The following is a 19,734-nucleotide window of genomic DNA, read 5'->3' on the forward strand; positions in this document are numbered from 1 at the left end:
CCTCCAAGGCTATCTTTCCTTCGAGTGTAAGCACGAGTATAGAATTGAATTAATATTAGAGATTATGTACAGGGCCCATGAGGTTAATGGATCTACACTATCTGGATGTACTAGACTGACCAGTCATTTCCAACAACAGTATTTGGTGAAGGAGACTTGCTTCTTGGCTCGGCGCAAAAAGCAAGGGTAGGTAGTATTGAGAAAGACGGCTTTTTACTTGAAGAGTCCGCTAAGTTGACTTCAAGAAGGATATTTGTACCACAAGAACATATAAGAACATAATCATTTTGAGAAGGCTGATTATTCATCCACTAAACTCATTGCTGACCGATTTGGTCATTCGATCCAGAAAAGGCCGTGCTGCTGAAAAGAAAGTCCTTCGAGAACTCCAAATCCATATCCAAATCAATACCCTGCAGATGGTTCGCAGAGTATTGGCCCTGTTTAGAAGCCTGGCTCGACTGCAATTTGCGGGGACTATTACAGTCCCTTGGTCCAAGGGGTTGACGAGCACATTGTTTAATAGAGTCCGGACAGCTCTGTTTAGAAGACCCGTTAGCGGGAGTCTTGGGTGGTTGCAGGATTCCCTGATTTATTGAGAGCCGATTGGCCTTTGGCCGTTTGGGGCTGGGACCCAGGACATTAGAAGCCAGTCCATCGAAGGACTCAGCTAGCTGGCTCTCGTCATCGTCATATGCAGACTCGCGCACATTTTTTGAGTGTCTTCGCTCTGTACTTTCAGCTCCTTGATCTTGGGTAGAAACAGGTGGTTCCATTGGTTTAGCTGTGAATCCCATGACGTTCATGAGTCTGCCGATGTGTTGCTGTGCCTCGGAAAATTCGCGAGCTTTGCTGGCTCGCTCGTCTCGAAGAGATTGAATCTAAGTAATGGTGAGTAAAAGGATCGATATCGATCAGGTGAATGGAAACTAACCTTCTTCTCTAACAAGTGGATACGTTTGTCTTTTGAGTGGTGTTCCTTAGACGCATTTTGAGCGGCGAGCTGCATTGCCGTATGCAGTCGACCGATCTCCTCCTTGTGGGCTTGGACCTGTTTTTTGTTGTGAGTATAATATCAATGACTGATAGGGGAAAGGCCTACCTCTGATGTGGCTCTCGAAAGCTCTATTTCATGTTCTTGTTTCGTGGCTTCTAGTTTAAGCCGCAACTCTTCTTCTGCTCCTTCCAATGCAAAGCAGAGCTTCTTGGATTCCATATTCTGCTCATCGATCTAGTTCATGTAAGTATATGCTCCCTTTTGTGATACATGGGTGATATTACCATTATTTTCATGTTGTCGATCTCCATCTGCATGTTTTCAGTCTCCGCCAAAAGACGTTGGATTTCATGCTCTTTCTCGCAGCAAAGAGCCTTGTTGTCTTCAAACAAAGCATTAGTTTCCGCAAGCTCCCTAAGCAAAGAGACGGATTTCTGATTTGATGTGGCTTGTTCTCTGGAATATTCTTCCAAGGCCTGCTGCATTTGCCGAACCTCAGACTGGAGGTGCTTGAGCTTTTCCTGTTGCTCTTCGAGCTGATCGTCTTTCTCAGTGCAAGTTGCAAGCAAGTCTAATTCTCGATCTCGGGCGCTTTCTTGTTCTCGGTGGGTTAATTCCGTGGAACGAAGTCGCTGCTCCTCAAGTTCCTGCCGTGCAGAGTTGAGAGCAGCAGACAATTCTTGAATACGGACAAAAGAGTTTTCTTGTTCACGGTGGAGAGCTTCTTCAGAGAGGCGTCGCTGCTGATCGAGCTCTTGCCGTGCACATTCCAGAGCGGCAGACATCTCTTCGGCACGGACACAAGCGTTTTCAGCTTGTCCCTCGAGACGAGCAAAACTTTGCTGAAGATCCGAAATACCATTAAACGAATGTTCCAGTTGCTTTTCCAGATCCTGATTCTGTTGTTTGAGCTGTTTGGCTTCCAAAATGTGACGGTCGCGCTCTTCTTCTGCGAAACGCAAAGGTCTTTCGACATCATAACAGCGACGTTCCAAATCGATACAAGTATCCTCGATCTTCTTCACCATGCTCGCGCTGGTACTTTGGGCATTTTGCATCAATGCCTCATTGATACCAGATCGCCAATCCCGAACTGGATACTCCGTTGTTGAAAAGTCCTGTCTGTTCCTCAATGATACTGAACATCGGAAATTCCTCAGATCAGACGTGGAGAATGGACAGGCATCGCCAGTGAATGTCTTCCCAGCATGCTCAATGAAAGACTTCAAAACGAGAATCTCTCTGTTATTCCCACCCTTTGAAAGCACAGCAGCAAAATAAACATCGAACAGATTGATCAGAAGCTGGTTCTGCAGTCCAGTCTTAGCACAAGAGCAAGCTTCTAGTCCCTGGCACTGAGTAGGGTTAGGCTTGGCTGGAAAATTGCCAAGCAAACCGAGGATGGAATTTTTAGTAGAAACCGAGTCCAGAAGAGCATCAATTAACACTGGGGATTGGGATCTCTGAAAACCTGCAAGAATCAAATTGGCTAAGTGCAGATCAGACAGTGAGTTCCGACCGGGTAGATCACCCTCTTGGACAACTTCAAAAATGAATCTTAGGAGATGATAGACGGCTGATTTCTCAGAGCACTAATAAAGTCAGAAAAATTGCTAAGAAACAGAAACAGATCTACTCACAGCCAGCGATTCCGCCATACGTTGAATAAGATGTGGTGGCATGACCCCCATCACGCCTCTACTCCCCTTTGATATAAGAACATGCAATCCAAGTTCTCGAATATGACAAGGAAGATGTGCTGCAGGGAGAAGAGATAACAAAAAGGCAAGTCCCTAAGGTCAAGTTAGCCAGTGTCAATATTAAATGGATAGAAACTATATTACCATCATCTGGATCTCCCGATCCAGCCCATCTCGAGCAACCTTTTCACACAGCTTAGCAACCTTGGACGAGTTTCCAGCTATCCAAGCCTGTTTCTGCTCCGGCTCAATAGCTTCGGCAATACAAATGGCCAGGCGAATACTTTCAGCTGCTTGCGGCGGTGTCAAGTTGTTACAGTTCGACGAGCAGGCAAGAATGACCCGGAGAACGACCAAGTCCAATGTTTTGAGACCACGCTTTGGTCCGAAGAAGTGCCGAATATTAAGAAGCCACGATGGGTCTCCTGGTCCGTGTTTATTAGTAAACCCATCATTTCGAATCGATGCAATGCGTGCAAATGTTGCGAGACACAAGAGGTTGCCCATATGGTCATCCAGGTTGCGCAGAGTTTTCGTGAACTCCACCTGCATATTAGACATGACCTCAGTCGGAACATCATACCGAAGGAGTGAGCACCCTTGAAGTCCATTCATCAAGGTATGTAATGGTGCGATCGTATCTGCGCTTGGGTCGCGGGCCATAGCGGAGACAAGACATGTGATAAGGTTGGCAAGTCGAGCAGGGGGCACAAGCCCTGCTGGCAAGGGATTGGAGAGCAAAGAGATGCATGCCAGCTGATACTGCTTTCATGTCAGTTTCTTGCCCAAATGATACTGTCATGTTAAGAAATCGATTCACCTCAGATTCACCACCATCAACAGCTTTTTCTAGAAGAGCATCCAGAATTACTGGATGACGGAGTAAGACAGCATTTCTGAAGGTGATATCGGAAGCTAAACGCCATTAGTACAGTCTTCTCGATATAAGACCAAAGGTTTTGGTCCTTACCAAAGGTAGAAAGTAGTGGAAGAGCGATTCGCGACCGCGACAGACTTTCTACCAGTACATCGGCCAACAATCCAATTTGGCAAGGCTTTTGAAGCGCCCAACAATTGATTGTCGAGGAACTCCTACTCTGGACCAGCTCATATAGATCCTATTTGGGCATGGCATCAGCTAATATCCCGCTACTCGGTCACGGTCGCCTAACCTGCAGCGATGGGGCGTAGGGAGCAGTCACGATCCGCTCGATCTCTTCCACCGTATGCGTCAAATCTTGAGACATTTGAACAGTGTCTGCATTCGCAGATGATACCTAGGTAAGTAGATCTCTTGAGCGTTGTCGGCGCGCGGGTCGCGGATTGAAAGAACCGTGTTGATGTGGTTGCCCGGTCAACGGGTATGACGCTGATTAGCCAATCAACGCGCTCCATTTCTATATGTACGGAGTGTTCTACGAAGAGTAGTCACTAATTACCCCGTCAAGCACTTGCTTAAAGACTTACTAATTAGATTTGCTATGGTCATCCTGTGGATGTACACCCCCACACTCCCCCACGCCGTATACCGGTAGAACGGAAAGAACTGCATGATTCGGCGGAAGTCCGAAGCGGGGAAATCCAATTCGCGGTTAGTAGCACACATCATAGAACTCGCATATGTCGCAAGCATTAGCCGAACTTGAGGCATTCGGCGGAATTCTAGCGCGGCAATTAGGCTCATTTCTTGTTCCTGAAATTTCCTTTTCCTCTTTACACCTCGAAAACTAAGAGATATCCATCATGAGAGCGACCTTCAAAGTCCCTCGGGGCTTCTCCACTCCCCGCATACCCCATTGCCGACCCCGGATCTCCCAATCACACCTCCAGTCCAGAGGGCGTCGAGCAAATAGCTCAATTTCTGAGACCAGTAGCACCCAAAAAAGCTCTTCGAGATCTGGGTCATCCCCGAAGCCGCCTTTCTGGACTCCCGCGCGAGCACTTCTTGTCTCCGCATTTGCTGCGGGGTTGGGTTACGGCTTTGCCTCGTACAACCAGGCACCACAACCGGCAACCAAAGCGCAGTATGGATCATTGAAAGAGTTTGAGAAGGTACTACGACAAAAAATATCTTTTTTTTTTTTTCTTTCGGTGCGCTGACTGGCAATCAATAGGCAATCGCGGAATTGAGAGCGAAGCTAGGCGAGGATGCCATTAGCACCGATGAAGGCGACCTTCAATCGCACGGATACTCAGAGTGGTCAACTCTCAATGCCGATCGTCTTCCGGTCGCGATCGCATACCCGACATCGACCGAGCAGGTCTCGGAGATTGCAAAAGTCTGCAATAAGTACCGAATGCCCATGATCCCTTACTCTGGCGGTTCTAGTCTGGAGGCCAATTTCTCCGCGCCATACGGCGGAATGACCATCGATTTCGCTATGATGAATAAAATCTTGACGATCCACGAAGATGATCTAGATATCGTTGTGCAGCCTTCTATCCAGTGGATGGACCTGAATGAGGAGATCAAGCATACGGGTCTGTTCTTCCCTGTGGATCCCGGTCCATCTGCCATGATTGGTGGGATGGTTGGTACCAACTGCAGTGGAACAAACGCGGTGCGATACGGGACCATGAAGGACTGGGTAATCAATCTCACTGTTGTTCTCGCCGATGGCCGGATTATCAAGACTCGCAGACGACCACGGAAGACATCCGCTGGGTATAATCTCACCGGCATGTTTGTCGGCTCGGAGGGAACGTTGGGAATTGTGACGGAGGCCACATTGAAGTTGACTCCTATTCCTGAACAAACCCGAGTCGGGGTGGTAGCCTTCCCCACTATCCGGGACTGTGCTGCTACTGCGATGCAGTTGATCAAAAAGAATATTCCCGTGCAATGTATGGAGATCTTGGATGATGTGCAAATGGATGTGATTAATCGCGCGGGTGGGACTGGGCGCTCGTGGAATGTTGCTCCTACGCTTTTCTTCAAGTTCTCTGGGACTAAGGCTGGTGTCGCTGACAGTGTCGATCTAACGACGATACTCGCTAAGAGCAACAATGCTTCATCTGTTGAGTTTGCCAAAGATGAGAAAGAAGCTCATGATCTTTGGTCGGCGCGTAAGCAGTCGCTTTGGAGTATGATGTCGCTTCGTCCGGAAGGCTCTGATGTCTGGTCGACGGATGTGGCTGTGCCTATATCCAGATTACCTGAGATCATCGGTAAGTGCAAGCCTTCTACATTTGAGGTCAAGTGGTATATACTGACAGTTAAAGAAATCTCTAAAAAGGAACTGGTCGACCTTGGTCTGTTTGCCAGTATCCTGGGACACATTGGCGACGGAAACTTCCACGCTAGTATCATGTTCGATCGTCAAGACCCAGATCAGAAGGAACGGGTTGAGAAAGTGGTTCACGATATGGTAGATCGCGCTCTCGAGATGGAGGGCTCATGCACGGTACAGTATCTGTCCATCCACAATTAGACACTTGAAACTAATACTCTTTGCAGGGTGAACATGGTGTTGGTCTTGGTAAAAAGGGATCACTGAAGAAGGAACTCGGAGAGGACACCATTGATATAATGCGTGGGATCAAGCGATCCCTTGACCCACATTGGCTCCTAAACCCTGGTAAAATTTTTGATTTGGAGAGGGATCCTTGAAAATGAGCTGAGAGATCAATAAAATTTCCAGCCTCCATCGAAAATGTACTCAAATGCCTCGGTTATTGCACATAGGATGAATAAAATAGAATACATCTGGTGAATTCCATGTAAATGATCAGCACTGTCGACAAGTTTCACTAAGGCATGGGTGAGACTGACTACAATGCCAAGATTCCGGCTTTGAGGCCGAGCTGCATCCTTCATACTCGCCGAGGTCGGAGAGCAAGCCATGCAAGGGAAGATCATGTGGAGAAGGGCAATTTGACTCCGCATAATTGAAATCACATCCCTCGGCCTGAACCTTCCCCACGTTTTCAATTTCTTCAATAACAACTGAGATTCTACTTGATGAAATGGAGTTCAAATTGCCTGAGAATGATACTACATCAGCCCATATTGAGCTTCATGAAAAGCTTCCAGTCAAACAATGTCAAAATGCCGTGCTAGAAGTGGCACCATCAGAATACAACAGAATCTTACGAAAAGTCGACTGTCGAGTGATCCCTATCTTAGCTACTTTATACCTCTTGAGCTTTTTGGACCGAGGTAAGATAATTCGGCCTCATTTTGGAATTAAAAGTGTACTCACCTGGTGGGTTAGGTAGCATCGGAAATGCAAAGATCCAAGGAATGGCTACTGACTTGGGACTGGTCGGCAACCAATATAACTGGTGAGTCCAAATTATCATCACAACTGGACACGGTTTTACTAACCTAGTCCCAGGTGTCTTACAGTATTCTTTTTTCCATATTCGTTCACTGAGCCCGTTTGCAATCTTTTGCTGGTCCGATTGAAGCCTAGTATTTGGCTTCCATCTATAATGGTTGCATGGGGTATGATATGTGGTCCAAGCTAAAAGCCTTCAACTAAGACTTTTCAGGGATTGTGATGACTTTGACTGGGATTGTTCGAAATTACTCTGGTCTTCTAGCGGCAAGATTCTTTCTTGGTGAGTGAGATGACCTTTGATTTGAGGTATCTTTCTAATGTCTTTGATTTTCTGTAGGACTTGCCGAGGCAGGTCTGTGTAAGTCACTCTATACCCAGCCTTTGGAACACCCTATTTTTACCATAGAGTCTAACCCATGTCTTTGCAGTTCCTGGTCTGGCTTTCTACATCTCCCTCTGGTATCCACGTGCAAATGCTCAATTTAGACTTGCTCTGATATTCGCATCTGCTTCAATGGCTGGTGCATTTTCTGGTCTTCTAGCTTATCTTATCAGCATGATGGATGGTGTTGGTGGTCTAGAGGGCTGGCGATGGATGTATGTTTCCACTATGCTTACATAGTAACATGGATATTCTAACTCTCGGCAGTTTTATCCTTGAGGGAATCTTGACTGTCCTTGTTGCAGCTGTTTCGTACCTCTTTGTCTGGGATGAGCCAGCTACTGCAACATTCCTCACCGAAGACGAGAAGAAAGTTATTCTAGATGCTTTGAGGTATCCACAAACTGAGACCTCCACAAATGCTCAACTCGGAAGTGAACATTCTTTCAAGTGGAAGCATGTTACCGATGCGATTCTAGACTGGCAGGTGTGTTCTCTTCTATTCCCCCATACCAAGCGTAATTACCACTGACGAGGTATATCAAGACATGGTTTCATTGTATTGGGTATTGGGGAGTTGTAAGTAAAGAGGCTCAGCGTGCTTTCGCTGAATTGACAATTTGTGATAGGCCGTAGCAGTGTATGCGCTATCACTGTTCCTTCCCACCATCATCAGTGGACTCGGCTATTCAGCCGCCATTGCTCAACTCTTGACAATTCCGATTTACGCAGCCGCCACGATATCCTGTATCCTAGTCGGCTATTTTGCAGATAAAACCGGACAGCGGAGTTTCTTCACTTTTGCCTGCTATACTGCTACAGTTGTCGGATATCTCATCGCTGTTGTCCCGCCCACATTCTTACCTGGCTTGACATACGCAGGATGCTTTATTGCTGCATGTGGAATTTATCCAGGTATATGCGATCACTGACACATTATATCATTGCGCTAACTACATAAATCATCTAGCTATCCCTGGTCTACTGGCCTTGTCTTCAAATAACTGGGCACCTAATGCGAAGCGAGCCGTTGGTATGGCTATTCAAATGGGTTTCGGCACAATGGGTGGAGCTGCGGCATCAAACTTTTACCGGAGCACAGATGCTCCAAGGTATCGTTTGGGGCACGCTTTGGTGCTCGCATTCGCTGGATTGGGGCTAGCCACTATGGTATTATACTACGTTATATGTCGCAGAGTAAACGCTAAGAGGGAAGCGGAAGCTGATAGCGTTTATCAGTATACTTCGGACCAGTTGGTTGATATGGGTGACAAGGCACCAAGTTTCAGGTATAAGCTCTAAAAGGATTGATATGGTAAATGTCTCTGAGGTCATGTTATAGATTAATTGTGAGAAGATTACAAGTCAATGACATGTTGCCTCTTCAAATTTAAGGTTCTCATCTCGTGGCTTTCATTTAAGGTTTGGGTTGACAGAACTTGGCGTGTGTAACCTTGGTATAGTCGTACTTCCACAATATATTCATAACTGCATCAAAAGCCGCCCAGGTAATAATTAAGCATCGTTTAAGCCTTTACCTTCACAATCTCCTGCAAAAGCTCTGCCAGACGTTCCGGCATACTCAAAAATGGCGAGTGCGAACTTGGGAGACGGTAGGTGTTCTCCGGACCACCCATCTTGGAAGCAAATAGCTCTTGGAAAGAAGGAGGCAGTGCATGATCTTGCTCACACACAATATAGGCGCAAGGAATGTCTCTCCAGGGCTCATATGTTGACTCGCCGGAAAACACTGCACGGGAAGTGTGTAGTGACATCTCGTTCCACTTTTCTTGCTTTTCAAGGGAAAGATCTTGCCAGCCAATCGCTCCAGCACCATCTGCGAGGACGTAATCGCCCTGTTGACCGTTAATATCGTTTCCCGAAATATTTTAGCTTGCACAATCTGTATTCCCACATACCTCAACCTTCATCCAGGGCAGATAATTTCCACCCAGCATACCCAGCAAGCTTTGTCCCTTGTCAATGGCAAATGCGGCGAGGTATACAACTTTGATGACCCCACCAATTTTGCCTTCCTTCACACGGGCTTCTTTGCTCAGCCCTTCAACCGCACATGAGGTGACGACTCCACCGTAGGAGTGACCCACAACAACCAGTTCTTGACCTTTATCTGCGAGCTTCACCAACACCTCGCGGAGTGATGCAACATCATCAGACAATGTCTTGATAGGTGGCTCAGCACCAATTGAAGGGTGAGCGGGGCAGGCCGAAGGAAACCCGAGGACATCCAGGCGGGAGCGGGTGGCATCAAAGGTAGCCGGGATAATCCAAGCACCCAGCGAGAAGACAAATGTTGGGTTACTCATATTGAGATAATAGATTTGATTTTGAAGTCAAGAGGTAAGTTACAAAAATAAAAATAATAATACTTGAGGGCAACGGACCATATTTCAGTAGCGGCGTACTAGCGTGGCCATCTACGGGTTGAGGGGGAATTCCGGATATACATGTACCGAGTGAAGTTTTAGCGTCAATCTATGGATTGCGTGTTCTTGGCGTTCAGGGCGTCCAGGCAGACGGACCAGGAAATGGCCCGGGTGTTTCGAGAGGGAGCGCTAATTTTGAAGCGATAGTGGAACTAAGCCCTTTTTGAGCCGCCTATGGGTCCGGTGGCTAATGCCACAACTGAAATCGATCAATGATCATAGATCCGGAGAAGCGGACGGACGCTTCGGATCTTAGTGTGGATTTGTGCCTATCATAAATCGGTTGGTGAACCGACCAGGAATTAGTTCTTACTCGGCCCCCTGTTAGCGTCCTAGGTCTTGGGATAGCACCATCACATTGTCCAATCTGCGATTTCCTTTTCACAGGGGTTTGCCCAGACTTATTGGTGCCTTTCCCCGAATGCTGTCAAAAAAAAAAACCTTGAAATGCAATGACGTCTGACTACGATGAGCAGAGTACTCAGTCAAAGCAGCGTGTCACAACAATTGTGTTGGCCGTCTTGGCCATCGTCTTTTTGTGTCTACGACTGCTGGCTCGGCGAGTGAAAAATATCCATCTGGGGCCTGATGATGTGACCCTGATTGTGGGACTCGTAAGCCTCCCCCTCTTGCAAACAATGATTTCAGGAGATAGGATCTAATGTCGCTTTAGGTCTTGGTTTTGGTTGTTGCTGGGGTCAATCTTGCTTGTATGTTTCCGTTGAGTGCCATTGCATACTTTTGGGCTAACAATACTCACAGGTGTTGAATATGGCATGGGCCGACACACTAGCACCATCCCTGCCGATAGGGAGGGAACATTCTTCAAGGTGTGAATCAGAAATGCATTCCAACTCTGTCGCTGTTTGCTATGTCTCTAATATCTTCTTTCCACAGCTCGTCTATGCTTTCGAGCCCCTCTATATCACTACGGCCGGCATCATAAAAATCTCAGTACTACTTATGTACCATCGAATCTTTCCCGTTCGCTATGTAAAATTTGGTGGATTAATTCTTGCCGCCATCACTCTTGCTTGGGTTATCTCAATCGACCTCTTGGCTATCTTCCAGTGCACCCCGATCGCCAAGGCCTACGACCGCACACTACCAGGCCACTGCATCAGCCTTAAAGGCGCGCTCATTGGTAACGGCGTGCCAAACTTCGTGACGGACATATTCATTTTAGCCTTGCCCTCAAAGCTCATTTGGGGTTTACAAGCAAGTGTGTGGCAGCGCGTATCGGTTATCGCGGTGTTCTTGACCGGAAGTTTGTATGTGTTACCCAAAGAGTCAAGCTTTTCACCAGCTACCTACGCAGTGAAGCCTTAATTAGAAGCCTACTGACAGTATCCTTAGTGTCGTGTTTGCGAGCATCTATCGCTTCACCCTAATCTTTTCCTTCGAAATGACAGATGTTGCCTGGACACTCGCCGATGCGCAAACGTGGTGTGTTGTCGAAGTCGCAGCCGGAGTCATTTCAGCCTGTCTACCCACAACCGCTCCACTAGTCAAGATATGCACCAGGAGCCTTGTATCCACCGCTAAATCACTATCCAAGTCCAATCTGACTCAGTCAGGGAGCCGAGTGTTTTCACGGAACGCGGCAACCTCGCGTTCTATTAATGTTGAAAATAGTATCACTATTGATACAGACGATGCTCATGCTCATCGTGCTAGTAGTGCGAGCTTTGCATTAGAGAATATGAGCCCCCTGAGCAGCTCACATCTGAAAGGCAAAGGGTGGACGATGATAACCGCCGCTGAGCGTGAAAGTGACTCGAACTGACGATGGAATTATGGGCAGTTGGCTGTGTTTAATGGAGAGATATGAAAACTACTAATTTCAACAATTACAGCGTTATTCATAGAGATGACGTCTATAAAATGCATAATTACTTGATGGAAGATGTCTGATTCTAATCCTTAGAATAAGTTACTCATGCGTGTCTCGTGAGGCTTTTGTGATTGTATTTCTTTTTGTCTTAAGCCACTAACCTACCTTCTTTTTGTCTCTTTGATTTTTCTTTTTCCCCTCATGCAGAGGCATCGTATTGAATGGCATTCTGATGGACATGACTTGAAGCCCTGAGTTGGTTACTTATAGCAGCCATGGATTCGTGATTGGCTGATGCGTTTATATGCCACTGTCTTAGAAATTGACAAGGTAATACAGCTAGAAGACAACCAGACATACCATCTTAGGTCATCCCTTACAAGATTGGAATTGCTGATCCCGGGATTAGCAAACAAAGGAAGTAGGTTGATAGCAGACGTCAGACTATAAATATGTTTTATTGCTCTTCCAAGTTACTTATTCAAACAACCTAAGGCAACCCCAGAAAAAGCAGCACTAACACTCAACTCTTGACATTCACTCAACTCTTCCCCAACTCGCACTTCACAATGACATCCTCGTTCAAGAACGTCGCCATTGTTGGTGTATGTAGATACATATCCTATTGTTAGACGAAAAATTCCCTAATCAACTCTATCTAGGCCAGCGGATCCATTGACAACATTCTGCTTGACGGTCTCTTTGCGTCTTCGCAATTCAACATTACCGTCGTCTCGCGACTCTCGCCCAATAAACTCAAGCCATTGTTTCCTCAAAATGTCGCCTTTCTCAAGGCTGATTTATCGAACGTTGGCCTTGAGGCTGCTTTCAAGAATCAAGATTTCGTGATCTCGACTGTCGGGTCCGTGGGATTCAGGCAGCATAAAAAGGTGGTTGATGCTGCTGTGCGTGCTGGTGTCAAATGGTTCATTCTCTCCAACCTCCCAAACGACACTCTCGATTACCCGATCCCGGGGCTGTTTCATTTTTTCAGGGAGAAGACAGTCTTGGTCTACTACCTCCAGAATAAGGAGGCGGAAGATCTGAGCTGGACTGCCATCGCAGCGTCTGGTCTATTTGACTGTGTAAGTTATGCATATTGGTTTGTCCTAACTGAGCTGGTGGTTTGATGATAACTTTTCTATCGCCAGGGCCTTCGAAATAAATTTCTTGAATTCGATGTTGCAAACCGTACTGCCACGATCTGGAATGGTGGTGACAATGACTGTGAAATCACTTACGAAAAAGAGCCCACGCAGTCGGTTATCTCTATCTTACAGCATCCAGAAGAAGCCCGCAACAGGTGCTACTATGTCCACTCTGTGGAGATCACTCAACCAGAGATGCTCGCAGTCGTGGAAAAGGCGCAGGAAGCCAAGTGGACGATCGTTGACACCACGACGGACACACAAGTCGGCGAGGCATCTATGAAGCTGGAAAATGGTGATGCTAGTAGTGCTTTTGCATTAATTCGAGCTACTGCTACTGCTTATGGAAACACGCCTGACCTCGATGCAAAGTCAAGGTATGCCAGAGTGAAGGCGGCAGATGAGCTCAACAGATTCTTGGACTGGAGAACCGCAGGAACAAGAAGACGGTTTAGCAATTCTTATCGGAACCGATGTACTTGATGTAAAGGTCAATTTACAAAAATAATCTTCGAATGAGACATTTAAGAGCATTTCCGGAGAATGGCCACCAACTCCGTAGAATGGGGCCGGGTAGCGTCGAGGAACCAATCGGGGAGAAGAAGATGAAGGATTCAGGGCGGCTTACTCATCGCGGGGTTGGCGATATCGCATTCGGATCAGTTCGCCACATTTTAACCTCAACAACACGCAATTGGTAAGTACAAATGAGTTCTTATTATTTGAAGTCTATGGCTTTGGTATCCTGCACGTTTTATGGCTTCTATGAAGTGATTGGGGCCTTCCTTGCCTTGTATCCGATCCAATCCACTATGCGGGGCACTGGACAGCGCCTTGACTCACATCTCCGTGGCCCATGGTCACGATTAGATACGGAATGGATCTGGCTTTCCACTATTGCAATTTCTTGAATTCTCTATCTTTGGCTCTGTTAATCTGACTGTTTTCAAGATCATCCCACCTCTCCTACATATATCTGGCTCAAGATGACCACCCCATACCCCAAGAAGAAGTGCGGTATGTTTTCTTCCATAATGACTCAATGACCTCATTTATATCAATTCTGACATCTACTAGGTGTTCTCGGTGCCACCGGTTCTGTCGGTCAGCGTTTTATCCTCCTGCTCGCCGACCACCCCTTCCTCGAACTCCACGCCCTCGGTGCCTCAGAGCGCTCCGCTGGCAAGAAGTACAAAGATGCCGTGCGGTGGAAGCAGTCATCTCCCATGTCGGAGAAGCTCAGCAACCTCATTGTGCGTGACTGCAGAGCCAAGGACTTTGCGGACTGTGACCTTGTCTTCTCCGGTTTGAACAGCGACATTGCTGGCGAGACTGGTAAGCTTTCCTGGCAACATACCTAGGCTATAGAACAGCACTGATGGTCTCAACAGAAATGGAATTCATGAAGGCTGAGATCCCCGTCTTCTCCAACGCAAAGAACTACCGCAAGGACCCCATCGTTCCCCTCGTCGTCCCCACCGTGAACCCTGACCACATGGACCTGATTCCCCACCAGCGCAAGCACTTCGGCCTCAAGAAGGGTTTCCTGATCTGCAACTCTAACTGTGCTGTCATTGGAGTTGTCATTCCTTTCGCCGCCCTCCAGGCCAAGTTCGGCCTCGTCGAGGAGGTTGAGGTCTTCACTGAGCAGGCTACCTCCGGAGCTGGCTACCCCGGTGTGCCCAGCATGGACATCATCGACAACGTTATTCCCTATATTAGCGGCGAGGAGGACAAGTTGGAGAACGAGGCTCAGAAGATTCTGGGTGGCTTGAACGCTGAATCTACCGGCTTCAACGAGCAGGCCGGACTCCGCATTGGCGCCACCTGCACTCGCGTTGGTGTCACTGACGGCCACATGGCATTCGTGTCGCTGCGTTTCAAGAACCGCGACTCTATCCCCACCGCAGAGCAGGTCATGCAGGCTCTGCGCGACTACAAGTCTGAGGCCCAGAAGCTGGGCGCACCCTCCGCACCTGCGGACGCGATTAAGGTGTTCGATGAGCCCGATCGCCCGCAACCCCGCCTGGACCGTGACATCTCCGGCGGATACACTGTTAGCGTTGGACGCGTTCGCGAGGGCGCAAAGGGCGGCTTCTTCGACATTCGGTTTGCTGCCCTCTCACACAACACAGTTATTGGCGCCGCCGGATCATCGATCCTGAACGCCGAGGTGGCTGTCATCAAGGGTTACATCTAAAAATTGTAGATATGAAAAGTGGGATTTTTAGCGATGTTCAGTTATACCTAAATACACAGCCTCAAAGATAAAAGATTCGATAGAAAGAATAGACTTGAAAAGTCTTCATTGTTTTTATCTAATAATTCGCAATTATTACTTTCGATCTGCGTGATATGAAAAGTTAAAAGTCAAAATCAATTACATTTCCTAATCGGGAAGGTGGGTCTTGTTGACATAATCAGGTAACGGCGACCTGTTGTGGACTAGCGTGTCTAGGGCTCAAACCCACACGCACTAAGCGAAATCTCCTTGATCCTCAACGCGACTTGAATTCTCTAGTGATTGCGATACTCCGTCAACTCACCTCCCCATCTCGACAAATCCATCAAAATGGGCCGCGGACCGTAAGTGTCATGATGCCTCTCTCTTTCAGCCTATGCAACAATTCTTGGACTCGACTCTCGACTGCTCGCGTGCATTCCTTGTCGCTTGTCGAACCTTGAAATTCTGCATATCATGAATGAAGAAAATTCAACATACTAACACAATGGCTCTCTAGTAAGAAGCACCAGAAGCGCCTTAGTGCGCCCTCGCACTGGCTCCTGGACAAAATGTCCGGAACCTATGCGCCCAAGGCCTCCCCCGGTCCCCACAAGCTCCGGGACTGCCTTCCTCTGATTGTCTTCATCCGCAACCGGTACGACCTCGAACCTCATCCACAACAATTGCAACTGGGAAACTAACGTGCGTGTCGAATAGTCTCAAGTACGCCCTGAACGGTCGTGAGGTCAAGGCCATCATGATGCAGCGTCTGGTCAAGGTTGACGGCAAGGTCCGCACCGACACCACCTTCCCCGCTGGCTTCATGGATGTCATCTCCCTCGAGAAGACCGGCGAGCACTTCCGCCTCATCTACGATACCAAGGGTCGCTTCACCGTCCACCGCATCCAGGCTGAGGAGGCTGAGTTCAAGCTCTGCAAGGTCAAGCGTGTTCAGCTTGGCAAGGGCGGGATCCCATTCTTGGTTACGCACGATGCGCGAACGTGAGTTCTACTCCAAGTTCCGTGTCATTCAGTCGTTGGACCATGATTTGGTTGATCGGTTGAGGACAAACGAACAACCTGTTCCATATTGGATACAGTAAGCCCCATTTCAAAAAGAACAAAGGTTTGCTAACTTGTGACTCGCAGCATCCGCTACCCTGACCCCGCTATCAAGGTCAACGACACCGTCAAGGTCGAGATTGCCACTGGCAAGATCGCCGACTTCGTCAAGTTCGACTCCGGTGTTGTCTGCATGGTCACTGGTGGTCGTAACATGGGTCGTGTTGGTGTCGTCACTCACCGTGAGCGCCACGATGGTGGTTTCAACATCGTCCACGTTAAGGACGCTATTGACAACACCTTCGCTACCCGCGAGTCCAACGTCTTCGTCATCGGCCAGGAGAAGCCCTGGATCTCCCTGCCCAAGGGCAAGGGTGTCAAGGTATGTTTACAATCTGGAAACTTTTTCAATATGAATATAAGCTAACATGTTCACTAGCTCTCCATTGCTGAGGAGCGTGACCGCCGCCGCGCCCACGCTATTGCCAACTAAATGTCTTCTGACATTGGCAAGAAGTGTTCCGGTGTAACAAAAAAACATTAACCAAAACTGTAGCTTGGAAACGGCGTCTTGTCTGCTTTGTGGACTTGAATGATGCATCGTTCCGTAGTTTCAACCATAGCAAACAAAGCACTCGTTCCGAGTGATATGATACCTATTTAACGTTACCTTTTCTCAAATGACTTAATGATCGTACTACTTATTTCCTCGCCTTCTCAAACTCTTCCACATTGAATGTTCTTTTGCCTGGCCATTGAACCTCTTCACCTTGTCCCATGTAAACTCTTGGAATCGAGATATGAGTACGGCGCCCACCAACATTTGAATCTTGCTACGGTTACCAATGCAGGGCTTAGAGTGGCCTCTTTCTCCCCCAACTCAATTCGCTCAGCTATGAACTATTTTAAACCGGCCCAGGTACCCAGCCGTAGAAGTTACATTGAAGCTGAACTATGGAGCATCATCTACAACCTTACCCACACGTGCAGACACGAATGTCCAGTAAAGACTCGATTCCACAGCGCAATATGTACTTCCAAGGTTTGATTTGTCCATATGAACTATTCTAAGAACCAACTACCGCCCAATCTTTACAAGCTTATTATCCAGAGCTCGGCACTCCCGAGGCCTAAGCGCACCTGGAAATATATATCAAAACACACGGGAAACACGGGGAAGAAAGTTCCAGCTCAGCGCCAACCGTCAATTGGCCACTTCAAGTGGACAGAAGAGCCATAAAGTAAATCAGGAGATATTCCCACATCGGTCGATCTGCGACATTTGCCGAAGGCGTTATATAACCGGAGATGAGCGGCATCGACGCGCAGAGGATCGCCCCTCCTAGCGATGGATCACCAACACTCAACGACTGGTCCACAATATAGCTTCGCTAAGCCATCCTCCGAGAATCAGTGGGTCTTTGTGATGCAGCGACAAAAATTCCCCCGATGTGGGGAACGCACAAAGGCGCTATGTGTGGTCCGGCGTAATCCGTGGCCCAAGGCTCGCAAGCCCAGGCGCCAGAACTAGAGGAGGGGGAAGCGGAAACAATTTCCTGCGCAATTAGAGCAATGAAGCGATATATGCAATATGAACCTGTTCATCCACAAATAGTTGGTAGGGGCTACACTAAAAAGGTAGTTAGTGTTGACCGGTCTCCCGTGGTCGCAGAAGGGACCCTCTTCGATCGTGGCCGATCGACGTATTAGAGGACCGCTCACATGTGGGATCCCAGATACTACTGATCAGCAATTTCCACTCGACTCAGTTATTTCAGAAAGAGAAGAGTGTAATGCTCCAGATCACGGACCACCTCTAACCACATTCAGGCTTAGTTGGCTTATAATCGTGAGGCACAGGGGGTACAGTTGATGCGATGCCGATGCCAACCCCTCCCACTTTCTCCCTACATCTCGCAGATAGAATTTCTTCGTGCTCGAGCATCTGCCACTAATGATCTGATACATCCAATTTTACCCCAATCTTTCTCCACAGGAAAAAAAAAATCCGATATCAATTGCCACAGAACCGGAATATGCACAGCATAGCACCAGTGGATTCCTGGCGATGCAACATGGATAAAAGTTGATTACGTTGTAGCACTATCGTGTATGCAGTTCTAGTGCTTGAGGATCATACTTACGTGGATCCTGTGTAAGTGGCGGGATTTATGCACCTGCAGACAATGGGTTCCAGGAATTCAGACTTTCGCTTCCCGTATGCGATGCAGAAGGCTGCGGCAAAACGTATGGAGCTCACGGTCGTGTAGGTTTGCTCTGGCCCCCGCCACGGTGGAAGGTGATCCCTGGCTTAATGGGCGTCGGTGCATTGTTGGCTGCACCATATAACTCGATCGACCACTAACGAAGGTACTTCAGTGATGTAATCACATGAACAACTCATCGGGCTCTACTTATTTTACGGTCCGGCATGGAGAGATAGCGCGTTAGATGCCCATGCCATTGCTAAAGTACTAGCGAACACTGCGCAAAAGGCGGGTCTAGAACGCGTTCGCTTCGGAAATGACGAGCGGCGCTACTCCTGGCTGTGAGTACGAATATCGAACTTTTGAAATTCTGGATTTTCCTTTTTTCCTGAAGATCAAAAGCTGCATCATGAACTGATCTCAGAATATAGAGATTGATATAGTTGTCGAACAATGCTCAAGATCCACCCCAAATTCTGGGACATGTGGATCTACCGAGATCCCGTTTCCAGTCCCTTGGCCCTGGGTTCACCACAACGTCGAATTTCTGAGTTGAAAAAATCTCACGTGGCAACAGAGTTCAATGACGTTCCTGCGTTATCCTGTATCTTCCCATGGCGCTTGCTAGCGGCTTCGTTTTCGTTCTTGTTAGCGGGGCCATGCGCGTACGCCTCCCTAATACAAAAGGCAGGGAATAGTGTGTTTATCAGATTTTTGAATTAATTTACTTAGGTGTCCTTACAGGGGTTGATGCCATTCCAGCGGTGAGTCTTTAAGGACCTTCCCAAACATTCCTAGTGTCAAGGATTCAAGGATGTTTCCAGGTTATATCTTGTGGGCCCAGATACTCTAAAGTTGAGGCCTTCGGGTATGAATAGCGATGATCAGCGCTTCAGGGGAACAAACTTTAGGGCAACACGACCACTCGTTTTTTTTGGGTTCAATATTTCCCCAGGCTGGGTATATCAAGGATTTGAATTCTGGAGTCCATATTGATTTCACTTTCCAGTTTCCAGCGGTGTAGGTGTTATACTCTGCAGACCGCAACACTGGTCGAGGGACCAAAAAGAGGGGGTGGAGAAAGTATTGGGGTACTCCCGAAACCTACAGTGATTGGGGTTAATGTCCTTGATTGGTCACAGGGGAATGTCTGTACTGTAGAAACCCAAGGGAACGGTATTTGATTTGGAGGTTCTCCACTTTGTGACGCCCTCGCTGCATTTATCAATGGTTCTCGATTTGTATTTCATCATGATCATCGCTCGAAGCCCCTCGCTAAGGTTTAGTGTCTTTACGTTGGTTCCACTTGTTGCATATGAAATCATGGAACTTCGAATTTAGTCTCGATTTGGGATAACAATCATCTCATAAAAATGCAAATCAACTCATAAACCCAATGTTCCTGATGGTTCAGGGAGAACAAAGAAAGATAACCCTTGATAGTTAGTCG

At 47.6% G+C, this 19,734-nt stretch overlaps 8 protein-coding genes across 8 annotated transcripts; 6 read left to right on the plus strand and 2 right to left on the minus strand.

Moving 5' to 3' along the window:
• Positions 1–317: 317 nt before the first annotated feature.
• On the minus strand, positions 318–3,944 carry N7503_007184 (uncharacterized protein; the record flags this gene model as incomplete). The annotated part of the gene is made up of 9 exons (XM_057066731.1): positions 318–881; positions 935–1,051; positions 1,103–1,231; positions 1,282–2,589; positions 2,638–2,790; positions 2,842–3,459; positions 3,518–3,612; positions 3,668–3,815; positions 3,870–3,944. 9 exons carry the CDS (start codon positions 3,942–3,944, stop codon positions 318–320), a joined length of 3,207 nt encoding a protein of 1,068 aa, XP_056920412.1.
• A 496-nt stretch (positions 3,945–4,440) lies between these two features.
• N7503_007185 (FAD-binding oxidoreductase) lies at positions 4,441–6,307 on the plus strand (the record flags this gene model as incomplete). The annotated part of the gene is made up of 4 exons (XM_057066732.1): positions 4,441–4,749; positions 4,812–5,865; positions 5,920–6,101; positions 6,155–6,307. 4 exons carry the CDS (start codon positions 4,441–4,443, stop codon positions 6,305–6,307), a joined length of 1,698 nt encoding a protein of 565 aa, XP_056920413.1.
• A 356-nt stretch (positions 6,308–6,663) lies between these two features.
• N7503_007186 (uncharacterized protein) lies at positions 6,664–8,664 on the plus strand (the record flags this gene model as incomplete). Its single annotated transcript, XM_057066733.1, has 10 exons — positions 6,664–6,856; positions 6,912–6,981; positions 7,035–7,144; positions 7,192–7,260; positions 7,318–7,338; positions 7,409–7,577; positions 7,630–7,849; positions 7,909–7,941; positions 7,992–8,277; positions 8,333–8,664. The coding sequence occupies 10 exons, from the start codon at positions 6,664–6,666 to the stop codon at positions 8,662–8,664; spliced, it is 1,503 nt and encodes a 500-aa protein (XP_056920414.1).
• Positions 8,665–8,888: 224 nt separating this feature from the next.
• N7503_007187 (alpha/beta hydrolase) lies at positions 8,889–9,689 on the minus strand (the record flags this gene model as incomplete). The annotated part of the gene is made up of 2 exons (XM_057066734.1): positions 8,889–9,218; positions 9,282–9,689. 2 exons carry the CDS (start codon positions 9,687–9,689, stop codon positions 8,889–8,891), a joined length of 738 nt encoding a protein of 245 aa, XP_056920415.1.
• A 572-nt stretch (positions 9,690–10,261) lies between these two features.
• Positions 10,262–11,595, plus strand: N7503_007188 (uncharacterized protein; the record flags this gene model as incomplete). Its single annotated transcript, XM_057066735.1, has 5 exons — positions 10,262–10,423; positions 10,483–10,519; positions 10,572–10,639; positions 10,707–11,080; positions 11,166–11,595. The coding sequence occupies 5 exons, from the start codon at positions 10,262–10,264 to the stop codon at positions 11,593–11,595; spliced, it is 1,071 nt and encodes a 356-aa protein (XP_056920416.1).
• Positions 11,596–12,212: 617 nt separating this feature from the next.
• On the plus strand, positions 12,213–13,246 carry N7503_007189 (aromatic alcohol reductase; the record flags this gene model as incomplete). Its single annotated transcript, XM_057066736.1, has 4 exons — positions 12,213–12,248; positions 12,306–12,728; positions 12,795–13,168; positions 13,228–13,246. 4 exons carry the CDS (start codon positions 12,213–12,215, stop codon positions 13,244–13,246), a joined length of 852 nt encoding a protein of 283 aa, XP_056920417.1.
• Positions 13,247–13,777: 531 nt separating this feature from the next.
• On the plus strand, positions 13,778–14,991 carry N7503_007190 (aspartate-semialdehyde dehydrogenase family protein; the record flags this gene model as incomplete). Its single annotated transcript, XM_057066737.1, has 3 exons — positions 13,778–13,808; positions 13,869–14,126; positions 14,183–14,991. 3 exons carry the CDS (start codon positions 13,778–13,780, stop codon positions 14,989–14,991), a joined length of 1,098 nt encoding a protein of 365 aa, XP_056920418.1.
• Positions 14,992–15,363: 372 nt separating this feature from the next.
• On the plus strand, positions 15,364–16,570 carry N7503_007191 (40S ribosomal protein eS4; the record flags this gene model as incomplete). The annotated part of the gene is made up of 5 exons (XM_057066738.1): positions 15,364–15,377; positions 15,533–15,670; positions 15,733–16,017; positions 16,165–16,459; positions 16,517–16,570. The coding sequence occupies 5 exons, from the start codon at positions 15,364–15,366 to the stop codon at positions 16,568–16,570; spliced, it is 786 nt and encodes a 261-aa protein (XP_056920419.1).
• Between the last annotated feature and the right edge of the window lie 3,164 nt (positions 16,571–19,734).

Source organism: Penicillium pulvis (assembly GCF_028828015.1).
Source record: "Penicillium pulvis strain IBT 33274 chromosome Unknown contig_5_segment0_segment0, whole genome shotgun sequence".
Taxonomy (NCBI): Eukaryota; Fungi; Ascomycota; class Eurotiomycetes; order Eurotiales; family Aspergillaceae; genus Penicillium; species Penicillium pulvis.